The 23,637-nt window shown below is 40.1% G+C and overlaps 1 protein-coding gene across 4 annotated transcripts in view; it reads left to right on the top strand.

The window, feature by feature from the left end:
- Positions 1 to 4,098, top strand: part of DCX (doublecortin) — a 195,250-nt gene extending 191,152 nt beyond the window's left edge. For 2 of the 4 annotated variants that reach the window (XM_087940843.1, XM_087940842.1), the window contains exons 6-7: positions 727 to 821; positions 2,824 to 4,098. In XM_087940843.1, coding sequence (XP_087796969.1) covers positions 727 to 821; positions 2,824 to 2,880 — 152 coding nt within the window. In that variant the 3' untranslated portion in view covers positions 2,881 to 4,098. The remainder of the gene's footprint in view (positions 1 to 726; positions 822 to 2,823) is intronic. The other 2 variants (XM_026703182.2, XM_087940841.1) reach the window with 2 other exon arrangements.
- The last annotated feature ends 19,539 nt before the right edge of the window (positions 4,099 to 23,637 follow it).

Raw genomic sequence — 23,637 nt, 5'->3', positions numbered from 1 at the left:
CCATTTGTTTAGTAACCATTCAAAGTTGCAATGGCATGAAAAAAAAAGAGAGACTTATGACCATTTCTCACACTTATAACCGTTGCAGCATCCCCATGGTCACGTGATAAAAATTTGCCTGACGCTTGTCAACTGGTGTGTATTTGTGACATTTGCAGTGTCCTGGGCTCATATGATCATCTTTTGGGACCTTCTGACAAGCAAAGTTAAGGGGGATGCCAGATTTGCTTAACAACCAAATGATTCATTTAACAATTGCAGGGATTCACTTAACAACAGTGGGAAGAAAGGTCATAAAATGGGGCCAAATGCACTTATCAGCTATCTTGCTTAGCAACAAAAAATTGGGGCTCAATTGTGGTCGTAAGTCAACGGCTACCAGTATTTGAAATGATTTACTTGGCCTCCTCCTTCCACCTTTATCTTTTTCCTACTCCTTTTTCTGGCTAAATTCAGAGCAGTTGATATAGCAATTTAGATGATCATATGACACCTTTGCTTATACTAATACTGCGTAGCAGAGAAACCATATGCAGAATTGCCATATAATACTTTTTTGCTCATCTATCTAATTAAAATAAGCAAAACCCTAATTATGAAGCCAGAAATGTGAGACCATCCAATTCATTGTTTCCCAGCTATAGATTTCACAAACTAGAATGTAATTGAGGGTTTTTTAAATGATGATCTTCATTCATGAGTGATTTTCCTTTTGTTCCCTGACAGCAAATGGAACATCAAGTAGCCAGCTTTCCACACCGAAATCAAAGCAATCCCCAATCTCTACACCTACTAGCCCAGGAAGCCTCCGTAAGCACAAGGTATTACGTTTCTTATACCTTACTAAACCTCCTTCCACAGATTACACACTGTTGAGAGTTACCTGCAAGTAACAGACTTGAGAGCACACTTGAAATACTACATCCAGTTCTGGTCACCAGGATACAAAAAAATGTTGGAACCTTAGAAAGAATGCCGAGAAGAGTGATAAAGATGATAAAAGGTCTCAAGGCTAAACTGTATGATGAAGGATTGAAGGAACTGGGTATGTCTAGTCTAATGAAGAGAAGGACGAGGGGTGATGTGATAGTAGTTTTCCAATACTTGCGGGCTGTCACAGAGAAGAGTGGGTCAACCTATATTCTCCAAAGCATCTCCAAGGCAGAACAAGAAGCAATGGATAGAAGCTTATTAGAGGGAGATCCAACCTGAAACTAAGGAGAAATTTTATGACAGTGAGAGCAATTAACCAATGGAATGGTTAGGGGCTGCTGATATAAGATCTCCTGCTTGTGGAGGGAGTTGGACTAGAAGACCTCCAATGTCCCCTCCTACCCTTTTATTCTATGTTCTATGAAGCTGCATTGAGATTATCCCTGTGAGGCTAGAACTCTTCTACCTCAAGCAGGGCTCTGGATCATTTAGCAACTCGGGAGCCATCTCGCCTTTCCCAACTGTGCCAGTTCTTTGCTTATTTATTTGTTAACATTATTGTCCCCACTTTTTTTTCCCAGGAATTCAAAATGGGGAGCGTTGCAACAACAAATATAGGGGTGGGGTGGGTTGAGAGAGAGAGTCTGGCTGAAGGTCACTCAAATGAGTTTGCACAGTTTAGAACTGTCAGAAATCTTAACTATCAGGAGTTTGCCCTTGGCAAGATCTCAAAGAATGGGAGATACTGTAGGAAAAAGCCCTACGCCAGAGGCTAGTTGTGGTTTTAAAATAGAACTGAATCTAATGTTGATTCTGCAAGCTGTAAAGTACAGGTAGTCCTCAACTTATGATCACAATTGAACCCCACATTTCTGTTACTAAGTGAGACAATTGTTAAGTAAGTTTTTTACGATCTTTCTTGCCACAGGTATGAAGTTAATCACTGCAGTTGTTAAATTAGTAGCACAGTTGTTAAGAGAATTTGGCTTCCCTATTGATTTTGCTTGTCAGAAGGTTGCAAAAGTGGATCACGTGATTCCAGGATGCTGCAACCGTCATAAGTACAAGCCAATTGCCAAGCGTCTGATTTTTGATCACATGACCCTGGGGATGCTGCAATAGTTGTGAGGGTGAAAAATGGTCATAAGTCACTTTTTTGACTGCCATTGTAACTTTGAACAGTCACTAAATGAACTGTTGTAAGTCAAGGACTATCTGTATTCTAAAATTACGTTTTGTTGGTGCTGTGATAGTTTTCTCAGTCAGGACTCCTAGTAACAGTTGTTTTGGCTTTACTGTTAACATCCTTTAAATTTCCATGCCCTCTCTCTCCTCATGCACCCAAGCACACATGTGAGCACACTCTGACAGTCAGAACAATTAATCAGTGGTCCTGGCTTGCTTTCAGAATGACTTTGGAGACTGTCAATCATCCAGGTCATGGATGTGCCAGGGTGCTTTTCAAAAGGCAACTGGACTTTGTTGTATTTTTCCCTTGAAAATGTTTCAGTTCTCATCCAAGAACTCATCAGAACTGAATAAATTTATTGGATGAGAAGCAAAAGTTTTTTGAGAAGTTTTTTTCAAGGGAAAAAACCAAGAAAGTCCAGTTGTCTTTTGAAAAACCACATTTGGAACTTGCCTTCAGAAGTTGTGGATGCTCCATGACTGGAGTTTTTAACAAGAAATTGGACAACCATTTGTCTGAAACTGTATAGGTCTCCTGCTCGAGCAGGGAATTGAAGACCCCCAAGGTCTCTTCCAACTCTGTTATTCTGTCCCATGCCAGCTTTTCATCCATACAACAGAAGTTTTTGACTGCTGCTTCCTTCCTCTTGATGCCATCCAGGCTAATTGTGGGATTTAATGCTTGTCCCTTTCTTCTTACAGGACCTGTACCTGCCTCTATCCTTGGATGACTCTGATTCTCTTGGAGACTCCATGTAAAGGAAACCCAGTTCCCCTTCTCTGTAGTACACGCTCTGTTTTAAACGCAGAGCAGTACTTCTGCCCAACGGAGCAGAGAGGTCACTGGTGCTTGCAATCCGTCCAAGGACACAAAACTTATGGTTATGCTTTCTTTGCTTTGCTTTCTTGTTTTCCTCTTATGAGTTCTCCTCTGTGTTACAAAACCAACACAAGCAATGGATCAGAGGTAAAGGGATACCAACCATTTTCAGATCTTCACCATCTAAATTAAAATGGTTCTTCCTGGTGGGTTTTAGAACCAGAACATAGTGATCTTATGATTTTCTATTCTCTGTTTGTACAGGGTACAATGATACCAGGACTGGCTGTATAGGAAAAAATAATAAATCTTTTCAAAATATTCCATGTCAAAAGATTTCATCAGCAGATGTGGCAACACTGCCTCTAAATTACAACTTTTCCCACCAGGAAGTTTTTCAGACATTCATAATTACCAGCAACTTTACCAAAGTAGCTTTGTTCCCTCAATCCTATTGTGTTAAATTTAATACTTTCCTATTAACTGTCCTTGATTTATACTCACAGCCACCAAGGGCTAAATCCATGATGGTAATCAGGTCAATATATCACAGCATGCCCCAAAAATAAATGAGCAAAAAGCTATTTATGGTAGTTTTGCTGCAGGACCTTTAAGGCAAGCCAGGATCTTTTCACTACAGTGGATTTTTAAAGATGTGGCAGTTTAAAAAAAGATTTGGTTGGTATGAAGTTACTGGAAGTACTGTGTGGTATCTCTTGATCTCTGAAAGATTCTCAATGCCTTTCAAACAGCCAACACTGAAAACACAGGTTTTGTTTTCAGGTTTCTAATACTTCTCTGTTCCTACAACTACTGCGATTGCTGTTGTTAATATGAAATCAGTACAATTTTATAGTGAAAAAATGACTTTAGCTACGTTGTAGAGAAGCAATTCTTCAAGCTTCTTTCTTTCTTTTTTTAATGTGAGAACTGGTGACTTGATTTTGCTTAAAAAAACAAAAACAAAGGTATAGAAAATGTTCTGCGCAGTGAAACATTTTAGAAGTTGCAGCCAAATTTGGCATCTGAAATAGGAAAAAAAAACATCTGGGTGCATTGGGGAGGTGGGTTGTTACCACTCAGTGAGTATTTTGAAAGGGTTTGTAACATCAGGGGCCTCCGGAAGAATAAAAAAAGTCAAGATGTCTGCTCTCCCCACATCATTGGAGCTCTGACTTGCCCCTTATGTGTGTTGCAGGCACAAGGCACCTCAAAACAGGTTGGGTTTCAATTGAAGGCCACCATGTTGATTTTTTTGCCTCCAGCCCCACCCCACTCCCCTGTGCAACAGGCTGGATTTACCTTGCCATTTTCGGCATGTTCAAAAATCCCAATTATGGCCAGGAGACTACTTTTGAGTCCTCTTTTCTATGAAAACAACCCATTAGAACAGAATGCAAAACATAAGCCAGCGTTTCCCTTTTTTGTAATTGTAAATGCAATGTTTGATACAGGGCTGACCATTTTCTCTATGCCTTTTTATCGGTGCTGGATAGTGTGTGCCGCCTTGTTCCTGATTCATCAAAATAAGTGCTTTGATTTTTTAAAATATTCTCAGATCTTTCCTCTGCTTTTTTGGGGTGGCAACCCCTTTTTGAATTTAGAATGTGTATGATAAGAGTTCGTTCTTTCATTTCGATTGGAAAAGCTGCTTTGGGCCACTTGCATGGAACGAGCTGAACAGGCTACTTTGCTCACCTAGTGGGGGGGAAAAACTTTTCCCATTTCTTAAAATGACTTTCTCTTAACCCACTGGTTAAGATCGTTGCACCATTAGCAAGTTTTGAGTGAGCTGAGTGTTAGGATGTTATCGTTGCAGAGAAGGTGTCAGATGTTAGAGTGGTCTGATCTGCAATCCTGCACCACAAAGACAAGTAAGACTGAACCCATTGCTAGCCAAAGCAGTGTCTAGAATTCCCCAATGTTGTTGTTTGGTCTGATGCATCCACTAAACATTGGTTCAGGAGAACCATTTTCCTTGTAGGATCACAGTCAGATCGCCATGGGGAAAGCTGACTTTGAGGACAAAGCACAGAAAAAGATCTACAGGAGAATTTCCTATGGTGTGTTTGACCCCCTAGCAGATCTAGTGTATAAATTGGAGCAGGTCTCTTAATTTCTTGGTGCCTCAATTTACCTTATCTGTCAAAATAGGGACAGGAATACTTCTCTACCTCACGGGAAGGGTGGTTGGGTTGGCAGGTGAGTCATTTTGTTAATGTCGTAAAAGACATATTTGGTGGGCAAGTACTTATAGCTTTGGAAGGGGCAGGATTTACTGAGTCCAGGGAAGGTTTCCTGGGTAGCCTGAAAGATCTTCTTTCTACAGACAGCCAAGCAGCCCTGACCACCACAACTAATCAATGCACACACTGTGAGCTTTGACTGTTGTCAACACCAGAAACAGGAACTGATCTCTCCCTCCCAGATCTGGCAATGGTGACTCTGTCCCTCCTGAGATTCTGAACCATGGTTACAAAGGTGACCTCCATTGTGAATTGCTTGCAGGAACACTTGTCAACTTGGAGTACACTTTGTTTGCGACACATTCACTTTGCTCTTGTTTTGATCTTCTGCTCTCTCTTCTCTCCCACCTGAAGGGCTGTCCTTACTTTGCCAGTCGGGTGTGGTCAGAGGAGCTATATTTCTGGAAACTGGAACTGAGCGATCCTTTTCTGCTAAAGGTGATGATGCTTCACGACAGCACTGCCTTTCTAGTCAAGAGTCTAAAAATCTTGATGCCTTCAACCCAATCTTTCCTGGTTTAATAGACAACAAGCAATTATCTCCATCAAAACTGAGCCATAGAGAACAGACCCTCTCCCTCCCTCTTTCTCTCTCTTATACACATACACAAATGCATACCCATGCAAAATACATCTATAGATGCTTGATCTATTTGATTGTTGTTCTTGGGCAGTGCCCTAGCATTAAGCCTATCCTTGGTAGTAGTACTGTAGAGTCTTTTGAATGTTAACCTTTCTCTTTCTTGATTGCACAGAGAGGACAAACAAAGACTTCTTTCTATCTGCCAATGGAAACTCTGAAGTAATATTGTCCTTTGTATAAAATGCTGGGAACATATATTAAGGGAGAAGCCACCATATTTATCTTCAACTTGTAAGCCCTTGAGAAGCTCATAGATGGAATGATAAACTAGATCCGTTTTCCCCAGCTGATTTACTTCAGACTTCCAATTCTTTGCAATCCCAAAGAGAATTGAAGTTCCTTTAGGCTTACAACCTGGACATTTTGACAGCTGGAACCTGGATAGTAGTAGTGATTCCAGTAGTGATTCTTGATCCTGGTTTACATGCTGTAGCTTCCCCGCTGAACGTTTTTGCAAAAATGCAGATTTGGGCTTTCATTTTTATTGCACTTAATAATGGCATGTCTGAAAGACTGATCTAACGGGAATGTTGTTGCCTGGGCTGTGCCATGCTGTGCGTTACTTCTGAATCCAGAAACGGTGAGATTCAGCTTTTGTAAGCATTCACCTTGTCAATGTTCAGAAAATCAGAGGCCTAGTCAATGGAAAGTGAAAGTTCTTCTTTCTAGAAAAGGAATGGGGGAGGGTGGGGGGAGCCATTCAAAACTTGTAAAAGTGAAACAGGGTAAAGAACAAGACTCCCAGGTTTTAGAAGAATCTTTCAGGTAAGTGTTCTTGAACTGTAGGTAGAAATCAGTGACTATGTCAGATGTAAAACTGCCTATGTAGTGGATGTTGCATGATTCTTTGTAAAAAATAAATTAAAATGCATGCCGAATAGCCATATGTACCATGCTAGGTGTATTCAGCTCCAAACTCATAAAAAAAAAAAAACACTAGAGGCTACAGTGCTTTTCTCTTACAGCTCATTCATTGGGGGAAACAGATGTCACCTATTTTATATAAATGGATTGTATTGTAACAGACAGAAACACTGGAGGACAATAACAGCGGTGTTCAATACACAAGCTGAAAAGTTGAGTGGCCAGGGGTGGCACTTAAGGAGGGAAGGGCTGAGGGCCACACAGTAGATGGCCCACTGTATCACACATGTGAGTAAGGCTGATGTTTGAGGGGAGAAGAGACAGAGAGGGTAATTATTTAATTTTTGTTTGGCTCTTATATGCCGCTACAGTGTTTATGGCTTCCCCTTTCAAAATAGCAGCTTCCTGTATTCACCAAAGGAATTCAAGGACTACAGGAAGGTGATGCAGTAACTTGTAACCTTGAGGCTCCAACCCATCCTATCAGGCACAATCAACCAGACCCACATGAGTAGAGTTCAAACTAGCAACTGTATTGTTCTGCGCCTAGTCTACAGGACTCTACCCAGACTGGCAGCTTTCGCCTGGAAAATCTAGATAAGATTCAAAGGCAATCAAAGGGTGGGATGGGGTTGGACCTTTGCCTCTTGTGTCTATGTAATGATTCCAGACTAATTCCCTGCTTGATCCCTCCTTCCGATTGGGACAGTCTGTCTCCAATACATCCCTGCTTTAGCTCTATGAAACTGTTTGGTTTCTTTTCTAAAAACTCTTGCACTTGAGCAGATGCAGGATCAGGATGTAGAAGGAAGTTTTAGAAGACAGCAGTAGCCAAATTGCACACCTGGACCCCATATAGTCCCTTAGCCCTTCACAGGTGCCTGGAACTTTGCTCTTATCCATTCCCTCTTGATGTAACCATCCATGACCACTGTTAATGCCTTTAAGGTCCCTATTGCCATCCAGCCCAGAAATGTAAGTCTTCACACTGCAGAGAGCCATTGGGGCTGGGGGAGAGCCCTGAATTACAGTCCCATATTTTTTGTTTTGCGCAGGCAGCCTGTATATTATCAATATATTTGTAAAAATATCTTTGTTGATCATGAAGAAGATCCATCCTTCTAATCTTAGAAGCTCATGAATTATGAAGGACATGCTGTAGAGACCATTGTGAAGATCTCCTAACTTTGTGAAGCAAAGGTGAGGTAGCTGTCTTGAGGACACATTATGGATGCCTTGAAAGGACAGATCTGTAGTAAATGTTGAAAAAAGTTGCTGGGAGATGTTTGGACTTCAACTTGAAGTTCAGACATCTTAAAGTTGCCAAGGTTGGATGGATTGAAAAAAGCTTCGGTTCATGGGGGCCCTTAAGGTATGCTAAAAAGAATCAAATCTGTTTGCCTCTAGGAAAAAAGAAAAACAAGTTTCTTTGGGTATATTACAACTTAGATAGAAGCATAGTCCACAAGAGTTCAATTTTTTCCCTTTGGCTACTAATTTGAATATTTTCCAATAGAAAAATATTGTTCTATATAATAAGTCATAGAAGCTAATAACATCTAGCAAATTGCCCTTTTGATCAAAGTTACTTAATTTCCTTTCCAAACATCCAGGCTTCCATATTGTTCAGAAATGAAAGCTCTGGGATCAAACATTTACTAGAAATATTTGGCATCACTGCTCTTGTCAAGCTTACAGCTAACAAGGAGAATACAAAGATACATAATCACACCTCACAGGACAAACCCAGGAAATTTAGAATGCCAGTGTAATTTCTGCTCCCATCATTCCCTTCCTGTATGTGGCATCTCATCTTTAATATCACCTATTTCTTCCTGAAACAGATTTTGTCAGAAGTAAGAATTCTTATTCACCCGTCATCAATTATAAATCCATGACGCAAATTATAAGAGCTAAAAGCTTCATATTCATAATAGATTAAAATGGAAATTCACTAGGCACATAAACTGTAGCTCCTGTAGCACAACAGTAGGGTTAGCATCCCAAAATATTACTTACAGTAGGTGTATGATCAATAGTACAATGAAATGTCTGCTGGGTTTGTAACATGAATACACAACCCTCAGTTGCATGTATTTACTGTAGAAGAATCTAGAAAAGTTTTGGTTGCAAATTATATAGGTGTTCTCACTGGTGTTCAGAGGTTTTAGGTCTAATTTTGTCTTTGCACACACATTGAGGCAGTGTTCTTTCTTGGCTTTGTAATATATTTTTAATAAGCGTCACCTTTGATCTTGAGTCCCTTACAGCAGGGGTGTCAAGCTCGCTTTCATTAGGGGCCTTTCATTGTGGTTGTCCTCTGGGGCAGGGGTGGGGGGTGGAAAGAAGGGGCATGGTTGGGGTGGTCACTACCAACTGGGCATGGCCTGGGGGCGTGGCCATCTTGACATAGCTCACATGAGTGGTACCTGTGGTGGCCGGGCAGAGTTGGTGCAGGAATCCAGGGGTCTCCGGTGGGTGGGACAGGGGTGGGAGGCTCATCTCATGGGATGAGCTGAGGTGAGGCAAAGCAGGGGGTGTGGCAGCTACAGCCAATGTGTTTTCAGCTGCTTCCTAACCCACACCCGCCAGGGAGGTCTGCTGTGGTGGGATTCAAAAATTTTTACTACTGGTTTTGTGGGCGTGGCTTGGTGGGTTTGGCAAGGGAAGAATACTGTAAAATCTCCAGTCAGAGGTGGGATTTGCCGGTTCTCCGAACTGCTCAAAATTTCCGCTACCGGTTCTCCAGAACTGGTCAGAACCTGCTGAATACCACCTCTGGGCCTGGTCTGGTGATGGGGATTGTCATTCACCTTCTCTGCTGTGCCATGAATGGGGATTGACCATCCCCCAAGCCCTGCCACTGTTAAAGTAAATCCCGGGCTCTGCGTTGCAATGGACAGATGAAAAACATAGCTTTTGTCTGAAGGAGGAGGAGGAGCAGGAGGAAGAAAGAGAGAAAGTGGCCAAGTGAGAAGCACCCTGGGATGGTGTGGGCCAGGCTGAAGCAATGCAGGCTGGCCCCTTACAATTTTCAGGATGGCCGCGTGGGCCAGATCTGACCTCATCGTGGGCCTGATTCAGCTCGCAGGCCTTGAGTTTGACACCCCTGCCTTAGAGGGAACACAAATGCCATGCTTCTCATCTATGGAGATTCCTGGTCATCCAGGTCATGGTTGTCCCAAAGGTACCTTTTTCAAAAGGCAACTGGATTTTCTTAGTTTTTTCCCTGAAGACATTTAGCTTCTCATCCAAGAAGCTGCTTCATTTCCAACTGAATGGTGAGGAGTGGAAGGATTCCAAAGATGATTGCAAGGAATAGAAATCCTTCCATTCTCCACTGTTCAGTCAGAACTGAAGCAGCTTCTTGGATGAGAATGAAATGTCTTCAAGGAAAGGCAAAGGAAGTCCAGTTGCCTTTTGAAAAAAAAGCACCTTCAGCACTACCATGCTTCTTATCCGGCCTTGATGTGCTCACTGTGGCTTGCAGCCTGGGAATTCTGAAAGTTGAAATCCACAAAACTTAAAGTTGCCAAAGTTGACATAACAGCTCTCTAGGCCATGTCACAAGGTGATTGTAATCAAGAATCCAATATGTTCAATTTCATAGACTCCTGGTCATTTTCACAACTGTTAGCTTTTTCTGTCTTGGTATCTGTAGCTTGGTTTCCGCCAGATAATCCAATAAATTAAGAAGGTATTAATGCTTTCCTGAAACACATTTTTAAAAGGAATTCATGGAAACTGTGATTGCCTAAAATTGTCTTTAAAAGACTCGTGGAAATTAACTGATTATTAAGGAAAAATGACAGAAGAATGGATTGGAGAGTGTGTCTTTCGTTTGGTAAGATTACTTATTCTGAAGGAATAACATCTATGCATATTCACCCTTGTTCCATATTTAAACTGTCAAACTTCTAAACCATGTTTCCCATTAAATGATTACAACTTTATTTCTCACTATTACCTTAAAAATCTGTCCAGTTGAGATTCTTATTGAATTTTATCTTCTGTAGCAAAAGAGACTCCTCCTCCTCTCTTTCAAATCTGTCATTTACTTATCAATTGATCAGTTTTCTATCCCTCCGTAATGCAACTTCATAACAATAAACAACACAGTAACACCAAGCAAACATGTCTTATAAATACCATAAAATCATATAAAGTGTCAGATCCCAAGAGGCCTCTGGAAAAATTCTGTCTTTACTTTTTTTCCCAGAAGGCAGATAATGTTGGAGACAAACAAATTTCTAATGAAAAAAACAACGCTTCCACATTTCTCTGTGCTAGAGAATTTCTTCCAGCATCATCAATGTGCCAAGCTATAAAGGACTTTTATAGGTGAATACCAGCATTTAAATAGGACCCAGAAATTGGTAGGAAGGCAGTGAACACTTGAAAAGCAGACGTAGCCCCTGTATGCCCCAATGGAAGTTTCTAGATAGTCCTTCCAGGCAGCCCCATGTAGAATCTATTGCAGTAGTCTAGTGCTATGGATACTGATGAACACACATGATGAGCTCCTTTTATGTGAAGTGAGGCTGCAATTGGTGCACCAGCTGAAACTGAGCAAAGTCCTCCTTGGCCAGGACCTTCATTTGCTAATCCAGAAAGAGAAATCTAAATATCCTCAAGTTGTGGATCTGGTCCCTCAGGAGCTATGCAACTTTCCCAGAGTTAAGACAAGAGGTCATAGAGGAACTTCAGTGTTCAAGCAGCATTGTCTGTCTTGCTAGAGTTCAAATTAAGGCTGATCTTTTATATCCATATCTTCATAATCCCTAGACATCCGGACAACACTTCAACAGCATTTTCAATACAGTCCACGGTCATGATGTACCATTGAGTATCATCAGCCTCTTGATGATTCCAGACTTCAAACTTCCATGAGCTCCTTAACAGCTTCTATACGTGTTAATAGTGGGAAGAGATAACTCAACCTTATATATCCCTACAGGGGAGGAGCCACTAAACTGATGTCTTCCTTCTGGAACTGGCTGTTGAGGAAGGACTGGAATCAATATGAAACAGTCTTCAGCCTCCAGAGTCTACAGCCTGTCCAGAAGGATGCCATGGTCAATGCTATTGACGACCAATGAAAAGTGCATTACCTTCATCCAGATCCTGACCAATGCCATCTCTGTCCTAAACCCAGGTCTGAACTCTGAACTCTTCTCTTTCTCCATAACCTATTACCTTATAAAAAGTAGAATTGTGTAGAGATTTGTGAATGCCACCAGCCAATTTTCTTAATCCTTAGCAAGTGACAAAACAAAAACACACTGAATTATAAAACTCTCTGAATGGCATCTACATAAACATTCATTACTTTTTTGAAGATGCATCTCTTCCTTTACTGCTCTTTTGCAAAATAAACTGTGGCCTGAAGACTGTCGTGAACTAAAACCAGTTAGTAATTTAATACCTTGAGTTTTTTGAGCTGATAATGTATGATTTGCTTCATTTGTGAAAGAAAGTTGCAATATAATATAACCAGGATGTCATAATGTATTTTCTTCTATAATTTTTCTGTGTTGAGTGGGAATGAAGTGGGGAAAAAACAAGAATTTTAAAAAGTAAAAGAAGAAGAAGCAAGGTAAGGTTTAAAGTTTAGCTGGCATACTTTAAACTTTCTGTACAGAATCTTTAAAAACAGGTCCTTCGTATGAACTGTTGAATTTTACAGGGTTGATACTTTAGTTTTAGTTTTGTTTTGATGACATATTTTAAGAATGAGTCATTGTAAAAAGGATGAATTAATTAAATTAAGGGTTTTTTTAATCTTTCTCTAACAGATCCATCTAATATTTCCATAACCCTCTATCAGTACAGTTGAGGAAGGATTTTATAAAAAGCTGAAAACGTTTTTTTCACTCACATCCACCAGAAATAATCTCTTTTTCAGTAAATTTCAAAATGCTTTATCTCTTTGCAACAATTCCCCCTTCTAGCGATCAGCACTGGGAGAAATTGAAGTGAAGCTGTATCATGACACAAGGCTGACAAGATGGCAGTCTCAACTATATGACCGAAATCCTGGGCCTTTGTAGTTACCATCACATAGTTGTAAGAGCCATCTTTACTTTTTTGAAATCTAGTCCCCACCCCACCACCGTGGCAGATGCCCCTTTTGATAAATTCCCCAAGCTTCCAACAACCCCTCTTCAACCAAAATAGCTCATTATAGTATTGCTATAGAGAGACAAATGATTGTAAAATAGGCAGAAGCATTTTTGATGCCCTGGAAAACTTGAGGTTAATGATATTAACATGGATTAGCCATGTGGCAATCAAACTACAAAATGGAAGGAAGTTGATCACGGCCAATGCTTCAGATAGTTGCTACAGCCCACAGCCCTCAACCTGCTGAGCCAGCTTGCTCTGTATGCTTCCTGCTCACATTCATGAGCTCTTGGTGTGTTGTTCCATGTCATGTCCATCATTGGGATGTCCACAGGAAGCAGGAATTCAAAGAAAGTCAAGATGGGGGCTCTGTTTGTCTGGTTGTAGCATTATCTGAACTTTTGGCCCACCTGTACAAACAGTAACAGAAGAGACAGAACAGCATTTTTACAAGGCTTATGATGACCCTATGATTTGCTGTGCAATTCAGATTACAAATGGTCTTCCTGTTCCAACTTGTTCCTATCCATAACACTGCTCCATAATTCTAGGTATGTGGAGGAAGTACTTTCCAGAAAACTTTTTGAGCAAGCATAGCAATATGATTTTTTTTCTTAATTAGCTGGGCTCAGGGAAATTACATGGTGCCATTGACTATGTGTTATTTCCTCTTCATTCCTTTGACTATGAGATTGCTTTTCATGAACTCTTGTATGTCCTCAACCTGACTCCAGTCTGATGAAGACCTAAGCAAAAGGGAGTTCTCTCTGTCTTTTAAAGTCTCTTTGGTGTCAATCAGGTAATTTCACTTCTATTGAAGATGTCCTGCTTGGGGCTGTTGACGTTTTGTACATGATGAACAATAATTAGAGTTTCCATCCCAGACTATTCTCAGCTGTTATTGCCTTGTAAAATATTGCAGCTTTAAACCAATGAACCCACTCTTTTCTCGAGGTGCATGTTCTGAACCCATTCTGCATTCTAAATTCGTGGCAAGTCAATTAGCAGTCCGTCCACCATTTGTTCAGCCATTCAACTTGTACAGAAAGCATTTTTAATTGAGATATTTGGGGGAGGGGGGATTATTTTTTTTAAAGCTTCAGTTCCATGGCTAAAAGTAGAATTAGGCTACTTAGCTGACAGAAATAGTTGTGGTAGTTTTTAGACATTTTAGATTGCTAGCAAAGAAGAGTTTGAAAGTAAATGCATGGTATTGACATCTCATGCCTTAAATAATTTCTTTTGCCCGCTCTTGGCTTCTCTCTGTCCTTCTGTGTTTTGCATTATTGTGGGTTTTTTCAGTTATTGGTATATACATGGAATATAGTAAGAGGACAAAACCTGAATAAGCACTGATTATGGGAAGGTGTTCCATTACAGTTGTATTGTACAATTCAATGTCTTGCTCCTAAGAATAACTTGCCTTGATTTTTGTCTGTTCACGGCAACAGACCTCACAAACGTGTTTCTGGAGCATTATGCCCAATGCCATTCAGGGTTTTTTGTACTTTTTTTAAAGAGAAAATGTATATAATGTCAAGAACTTCCCTTTTTTCCCCCTGAATATTCGAAATGGGGTAGAGAGAGAGCACCCAATGTTACCAGGATCCAGTGGAGAAATGTTGTGTTCTAGCCTAATGGTTCCCTCTTCTGATGATGACCACAATCAAAAAAGTGTGATCGTTTACATTTGAAGGAAGCATAGTTCCTGGGTTGACTCCAAACAGAGTCTACAGAGACTAAGAACCCAAGAACTTGTGAATCAGTGACTTTGAATGAAAAGGAAGCAAACTGGATGGATGTACCCTGGACTTACTTTTTTGAGTCTCTTTTTCTCTCCACTGGAAAGGCCCTGTTTGAAGGCCTGATGTTTTCAAGCTCTTGGTTTTCCAATGGTGAAATATTGTGAACTGTTTTTATCGCCCGTCGTCCTCTCTACCCAACCCCAACCAGATGAGGTCTGTAAAATGCAGCAAGAAGAATTTGTATATGCGATAGCTTTGCTCTCAATAATTGTTATGCATTGTTTCCTCCCACCCCCACCACATCTCAATGTTCATTGGCAACGTGTGTGTAATGTCATCTTCCTAAAATAAAATTTGGTTTCAATACTTAGGTGAAGAAAAATGTGGGTGGAGTGAAAGAGTGTGACTTTTCTGTTCCATTGGTGGCGATATATATATATAGTATTCAGCTTTGTTCAGGTATTTTCAGGTATTTTCCCACGTCATTATAGTTGTAGCAACATTTCGGCAGAATCTCAGATGAAAACATCACACGAACACAATACAGAAGCCTGATGATGGCAGATGAGATTCTGCCGAAATGTTGCTATAACTTTAAAAGCACAACTATAATGATGTGGGAAAATACCCGAACAAAGCTGAATACCATACATGTAAGTACCCGCGAAAACTTAATAATATATATATGTGTGTGTGTGTGTGTGTGTGTGTGTGTGTGTGTGTTTTCTGAGGTTCTCGCGGGTATTTGTATGTGGATGTTTGGTTATTCAGGTTTAAATTTTACGCGGGAAAAAACCCGAATAACCAAAGATCCATATATATATATGAAGATAATAAAAATAACTATAAATACAGGAAATGGGTACAAATAATTGGGGACAATAGGACAGGGATGGTAGGCACGATTGTGTGCTTATGCATGCCTCTTATATACCTCTTAGGAAAGACGTGAGGTCAATAGTGGCTAGTTGGAGGGAAAAGGAGTGGGGGTTTGGGGATGTGACAACAGAGTCAGGTAGTGCATTCCAGGCATTGACCACTCTGTTGCTGAAGTCATACTTTCTGCAATCAAGTTTGGAGTAGTGGAGTAATGTAGTTTATATCTGTTGGGTGCTCTTGTATTGTTGCAGTTGAAGGTGAAAAAGTCATTAAAGTAGATTATTTTATAAACTATGCTTTAGTCAAACCGTCAGCGGCACAGTTCTGGGTTGTCTAAATTCAAAATCTCAAGCCTGGTGGTGCAGGGTATTCTATTGCTTTCAGAAAGACGTGGGCAAATCTTTTGGGTGGGGGAAGCTCATTTTTGTAATTGGAGTCCCAAGAGTATAAGGGGGGTACTTTAAAGATGTTGGTCATCTCCAGAAGCAGATGTCATGATTTATAAAATGAAACTGGATTAAGGTAAGTAAAAATTCAGCCTCACTAGTGGTAGATATTCACAAACACATGTAATTCATTCAGATTTGACATTTGTTCAAGAAGCTAAGAGTGGCATATGATTTCCATTCTATATTCTCTGGATTTTCTTCAATTCGTATAAATCTTTCACCTTTTACTAAATATTCTGCTAAATGGTCAGCTGCCAAAAGAAGTTAAACTGAGTAATTAAAATTTAAATGCTTTATGTCTATGACATGCATATCAAAGGTGACATACCACAAACATTTTGGGTGACACGCCAGTGTTCACCAACACCTAGCATCCATTTTTGAAAGCATACTCCATACTTGTGTGACTTTTGGAGTCCATGGAAGCCAAGGAGAATGGGATGAATGCAGCCTCAAGATCTTCCAGAAGTCGTGCATAAGGACCATGTTCTCGAGTCTCTGGAGCCTCCAAAAATCATGTATGAATGTGGCATGCTTTCACACAGTTTTCAGGGGCAGTAGAGACCACAGAAGAGCATTCTCTGAAGCCACTTCATGAATGGATGCCTTGTGCGACCCAGAGCTGCTTCCATTTGTAGTTTTTTTTTAAATGATCATATTAGACTTTGAATCATCAGGTGCTATGATACAGATAGTTCTCAACTTATGACCACAATTGAGCCCAAAATTTCTGTTGCTAAGAGAGATGGATCTTTGCCCCATTTTGCTATCTTTCTTGCCACTGTTCTTAAGTTAATACCTGCACTTGTTAAATTAATAACATGGTTGTAAGGTAAATCTGGCTTCTCCATTGACTTTGTCAGAAGGTCGTAAAAGGTGATCCCATGACCCTGGGACACTGCAACCATCATAAATATATGAGTCAGTTGCCAAGCATATGAAGTTTGATCATGTGACCGTGGGGATGCTGCAATAGTCATAGGTGTGAAAAACAGTCATAGGTTACTTTTTCCAATGTGGTTGTAACTTCAAACAGTCACTAAACAAACTGTTGTAAGTCGAGGACTACCTGTAATCTCACTACATATTAGTTTGAAATGCACATGGCCTATTTTTGTCATAAATTGTTGTACTAACACAGTCTGTGATTCCATTCCCATGAAGGTTTTTTACTTTTCATCAAATATAAGAATCTCCTTTGGATATTTGAATATTTCTATGATTTAATACATTTCCTTGTTGGCGTTATTAATGCATTAATTTTCATCAATTCTCTTTGTACTGCATAATTTTTCCCATCTATTTTAAATCCCATCTGCCATCTAGCCTTAGTTTAACCCCTTAAACCGTAATAAATGTTGCATTCTCTTAGGAATGAATGGCATTAATTAGCTCTGCTAATTAATTACTGGTGTTTTTATGCACTGAATGTGGCTTTTCTTCATTTCTGTCTTTATTCCCCCCACCCCATTCTCGGTTAGTTTCTTTATCAAACATTAAACATGTGGAATCTGGTTTGTATTTCTTGAATCTTGAACTAAAGTCTTGAATCAAAAGCATAAACATATTTTTTTTAAATAAATTTTATTGATTTTACAATTAAAACAAACCAACAACACATAAATGAAAGAGAAAAAGAAGAAAGGAAGAAGAAAATAGAAAGAAAAAATAGAAAACAATTAAAAACATTCTCATCTTCAACAGTTTGTAAGACCTCTTTTTTTATCCTTATTTTATGCCATATACACACACCTAATCCTTACATATATCTGTGTATCGCTACTATGGATTTATCCTATCATCTTTTGCCTTTTAGCGTGAAGTCTATCTTTGGTCTATCCATTTGTACCAGCAGTTCCAGCTGTTGTAGTATATTGAAGTGTCTTTATTTTTTTATGCCAAAGTTAATTTGTCCATTTCTGCACAACTTGAAATTTTTTGAATGATCATCTCTGATGGAACATGAGGCTGCTTCCAACATTGTGCAAAAGCCAATCTGGCTGCTGTCAAAATGTGTATTATTATATATTTCACTTTTTTTTATATATTTGTTTATCAAAGATCCCTAACAGAAAGGACTCTGGTTTGAATTTGATCTGTTCTCTTGTCATTTCTTCCAGCCAATTTCTAATTTTCTGCCAATATTTTTGAGTTTCTGTACAGGACCACCACATATGGAAAAAAGTTCCCCCTTTTTTTTTTGCATTTCCAGCAATTCAGACTCATATTGGGGTGCATCTTCGCTAATCTCGAAGGAGGAAGGTGCTATCTATAAAACATTTTATAGGCGTTTTCTTTGTATGCTACTGATTTTGTAATTTTATTATTTCTACCCCAGACCTTTTCTCATTCTGTTATGGTGATGCTACGTCCTATATTCCTGCTCCAGGCTATCATGTTCCCTTTTACAATTTCTTCTTCTACTTCTACTTCTAATAAATAATTATAATCCCATTATAATTGCAAAGATGGTGTAGCTCCATAAGGAATCCGTTGTTGGACAAAAACACATTGAAGTCATTTATCATCTGACATGGCTGGGGAAAAAAGAGAAAGAAAATAAGGTATATAGCAGGAATGTCCAACCTTGGCATCTTTAAGACTTGTGGACTTCAACTCCCAGAATTCACCAGACAGCATGGAATTCTGGGAGTTGATGTCCACAAGTCTTAAAGTTGCCACGGTTGGACACCCCTGCTGTATAGTAAGCTAATATCTGCAGTGAGAGTCAATCTGAAAAGGAACTTTCAAATTTGACATTGGAAAATGTGATGAGCAGGTATCACATGATGATGGATCTGCACTGAAATTCTCAGAATTGCCTTTGACCACATGACTTAGAACATAGAATAACAGACTTGGAAGGGACCTTGGATGTCACCTAGTCCAACTCCCTGCACTAGTAGGAGTGTCTATACCATCTCAGACAAGTGGCTGTCCAGTTTCTTCTTGAAAACTTCCAGTGATGGAACACCCACAACCTCTGAAGGCAAGCCATTCCACTGTGGATTGTTCTCACCATTAGGAAATTTCTTCTTAGTTCTAGGTTGCTTCTCAACATTTCTGAAGATATCAGTCTGGAGAAGCTGGGCTGATTCAATCCCCATCACTGTATCGAAACTAAACTATTTCTGAAGCTGATCATTCATACATCGTAATGATTAGGGTTTTCCAAAAGCTAATTTCAAGTATTCTATGCCGTGGGGCATGTATTTCCATTTGGCATGCAATGAATCTCTCCTCTGAAATTTTGTGTGTGTGTCAAAGGGGGTATTCAGCAGGTCCTGACCAGTTCTGGTAGCAGAAATTTTGAGTAGTTTGGAGAACCGGCAAACACCACCTTTGACTAGAGATTTTACAGTATCCTTCCTCTGCCATGCCTACCAAGCCCACAGAACCGGTAATTAAATTTTTTGAATCCCACCACTGATGTGTGTGCAATATGGAACATAGGTAATCCTCGACTTACGACCACAATTGAGCTCAGATTTTATATTGCTAAGTGAGACATTTGTTAAGTGGGTTTTGCCCCATTTTATGACCTTTCTTGCCACAATTGTTAAGGGAATCACTGTAGTTGTTGTTAGTAACACGGTTGTTAAGAGAATTTGGCTTCCCCATTGACTTTGCTTGTCAGAAGACCCCAGAAAGGAATCACATGAGCTCAGGACACTGCAGCTGTAATAAATATGAACCAATTGTCAAGCATCCAAATGTAAATCACATGTCCATGGGGATGCTGCAATGATTGTAAATGTGAAAAATGGTCATAAGTCCATGTTTTTCAGTGCTGTTGTAATTTTGAATGGTCACTAAATGAACTGTTGTAAGTCAAGGACCACCTGTACATTCTTACCATGTTTTCAACCCTCTGTATTATGTAGATAGAAAAGATAGACACTCACCACATAACAATCACCACGCACCACATAACAATCACCACGCAACACCACTTGTAACAAAATCAAATTTCCAATTGTAGAAATGTTATGAAACAAGATATAGGTAGTTCTCAACTTACAAATATTCATTTAGTGACCATTCAAAGTTATAACAGCATTGAAAAAAGTGAATTATGACTGGTCCTCACACTTACAACCAGTGCTGCATCCTCATGGTCACATGATTAAAATTTGGTTGCTTGGCAACCGGCATGTATTTACGACTGTTGCAGTATCCCAGGGTTATGTGATCACTTGTGCAACCTTCCCAGTCACCTTCTGACAAACAAACTCAATGGGGGAAGCAAAATTTGCTTAATGGCCACATGATTCACTTAAAAACTGCAGTGATTTGCTTAACAGTTGTGGCCAAAATGGTCATAAAATTGAGCATGACTCCCTCACCAGCCACTTTGCTAAGCAGTGGAAATTCTGTTCCAATTGTGGTTGTAAGCCGAGAACTACCTGCAGTCTGAATGAATAGAAACACAATGTTTGCTTACATTGGAAACCACTTCATACAATATATCATAACCGCTTCCTGCTGTCCAGCTATTTCTTTTTGAAAGTCCAAATGAAAGAAGCCTTTTTCCTCTCCTACTTCTATCTCTGTTTGCCTTGGCAGTTCCAAATCATTCCAGAAATCTATTTTCTTTTTATTTCAAATAGAAATTGCATGTAGATTTGTACACCATGTGCATCCATACATATCCATCCTTTCTGGACAAGCAAGGTTTGCAAGGCTTCGGCAGCGGCAGGAATCCGGGATCATGCGTGGTTCCCACTGCCCTCGCCACCGAAGTGCCTCCAATCCAGCTGGATTTGGAGGATATGGTTACCCCATAGAGGCAACTGAAGACAGGGGAGATACGGGTAGGGGCTTGGAGGTTTCGCAAACCCCCTCCTTAGCCAGCTAAACTCCCTTTTCCCAAGGCAGTGGAGCGGCGGTCAGCAATGGCCACCACAAAGAAGCCTGCAGCCAGACAAGATTGTGCAGGAGGAAGTTGGAGAAAGTGAAAGTTTTTGGCTGAACCGGGACAACAAGGAATCTCTAAATACCCTGGAAATTTAATTTCTTGAATGATACATTGTTTCCCAAGCACTCTTCCAATATTTGAAGGGCTGTCACAGAGAAGAGAAGGCCAAGCTAGTTTCCAAAGCAACTGAGGGCAAGACAAGAAACTATCGATAGAAACTTATCAAGGAGAGAAGCAAACTAAAACAAAGGAGAAATTTCCCGAAAGTAAGAACAATTAATCAGTGGAACAGCTTCCCTTCTGAAGTTGTGGGTGCTCCAACACAGGAGGCCCTTTTATGAAAGGACTGGGCAGCCATTTGTCTGGAATGATATTGCATCTCCTTCTTGCGCAGGGGGTTGAACTAGAAAACAGTGTAGAGGTCCCTTCCAACCCTGTTATTCTACTCTATTCTACATTTCCAGTCTTATCTGTGTTCTGTTCTATTCTTGAAAACCTTATTCTTTTCTCCAACTGCACCTTCTTCCTCTGGAAGATATTAAATGAAATAAGTGATGAAAAGATTAGAACAGCACTATGAAAAACTGTACAAAAGAGATGGTTTGCATCCATCTCAAAGAAAGGGACTGAGTTACTTGGCATTAAATTCGCAGATTTTCTGGATAAATATTTAAACTGAACATTGGGGACAGAGAATTGATACAGAACATTTCTGTCCCCAGCAATCTAAAATTAATAGGGTTACTGGTGCATGTAACATAGATGTTTGTGCAGTAAGATTATCAACCTTGCTGTCAAGCAAAACCAAGCATTTAATAGCAAGTGCCATACCATGTGCACTAATCAAACAGGTGACAAGAAAATAGGGGCAGTCAGGCACAACACAGGTTAGGTAGACAGTAAACACAGCATCAGACATAAAGACCTCAAGTGCCGATATACAAATGCACAAAGTCTGGGGAACAAACAGGATGACCTTGAACTACTACTGCATGAACGTAGGTATGATATAGTTGGAATAACAGAAACTTGGTGGGATGAAACCCATGATTGGAACATACCGGTAGAAGGTTACAAACTGTTCAAAAAAACCAGACCCCATAAAAGAGGAGATGGAGTTGCACTGTATGTAAAGGACCACTATATTGCTACAGAAATGCATGAAACCAAAGATGAAAACCTCCTAGAATGCATATGGGTCAATATAAAAGAAAAAGAGAATGACATGGCCATAGGTGTATATTATAGGCCATCCAATCAAGTAGAAAAAAATAGATGACCTTTTTGCCAACCAACTAACAAACATATGCAGAAAACTCGCTACAAAAGTAATATATTTCAACTCCAGAATTCCCCAACCATCATAGTCCTTGCTGATAAATTCCTTATATCTGAAGGATGCCCTAATTGAGTACACTTCTACCAGCCACATTCTCAACTCAAAATTATCATAATTGAACTCATGCCATCCAACAAATGTCCTTTCTTTCTGGCTTCTGAAGATCATCTTGAGGTGATCAGTGCTCCTTTCCTCATTATCAGCTGGCCGATTGCAGAATGCAAAAACTGACCCTCTACCTAGTGTTCTGTTTTCTGCCTTGTTACATTTTTCTGCCAGTGAGCAAGAAACCCCCACCACCACCACACACACACACACACACACACACACACACACACAAAGAAGGGGGAATAGATTCTGGAGGAAGAATATGTCCTTGGAAATACTAGGAGCCATAAGGCAGGAAAAGTTCTTATTTAGGGAAAGTGTGCACCAATAAGCTTTAGAAGGAATACTGCAAAATATATCAGTCCTTTGTGCTTGCAGACAGTTCATAACCCAATGAGGTAACATCATCAATGCTAGAAGAGAGTGGGGTTTGCTCTGTTTATATACAAATGGTAGTTCCTCAAGTAAACTACCAACTCAGACAAACCATAAACAACAGCCTAATCAAGGAACTACCAACACCACTCCCACCAGCACTGACAGAACAAGCCACTTGTATATAGATGGAGACTAAACCTCATTCCCTTCCAGCACTGATGATGTTGCCTAGTTGGATCATGAAACATCTGCAAGAAAATAACCAAACTCAGAGAGTACCAAGGATCCCACAGTCCTCCTCCTCCTCCTCCCACTGATGATATTATCTAGTTTGGTAATAAAACATCTGCAAGAAAACAACTATGCTCAGCCCTGATTTATAAATATTATCTTTGATTGGTGCAAAAATATCATTGCAATGTTGCCTTTTCAAGGAAAATAATTTATAATTTTGAAAACAATCACTTTCAAAGTTACATTAACTGGTTCAGTTTCCAGGCACCCACTTCCTCCCATGGCCCTGTATGGATGCAAGATGATGGCACTAATATAAAAAAATGTCCTGAAATGGAGCAACAGAGACCCTCTTGAAGACTTGCAAAGGCCTATAATCCCCAGACCGAGCTGCAGCATTGACCTTTGGAACTCTCCTCCTTATTTCTGTCATTGGCAGCTTATCTGCTTTCTCCAAGCAGGTAGTGACAAAGGAAAGGAATCACAGCAATTCCCTGACTTGTTCTGTCTGTCTAATGCATCTCCAGTAGGTCAATGGGATTAGGAGCATGGCAGCTCTTCAAGGATCTGGAGGCAAGACTGTTTCTAATCACCCTTCCAAAGCTTCAGCTGATTTGCGAATCAGTAACTGGAGCTAGCACATTCTGACAAGATAGGAGCAAAACTGCTGATCCAGTCATTCACTCAGAGCACAGCTGCTGCAAGTTCTCTAGCCCCATAACTCTCCCTCTTTTGGGGGGAGGGGAGCACTCTTTGTGTCTAATTAATCT

This window comes from Pseudonaja textilis, chromosome 12 (assembly GCF_049901715.1).
Source record: "Pseudonaja textilis isolate UNSWEBS1 chromosome 12, rPseTex1.2, whole genome shotgun sequence".
NCBI classification, from domain to species: domain Eukaryota; kingdom Metazoa; phylum Chordata; class Lepidosauria; order Squamata; family Elapidae; genus Pseudonaja; species Pseudonaja textilis.
Note: the sequence above shows the minus strand (reverse complement) of the source record. Positions and strands in the feature narration are given on the sequence as shown.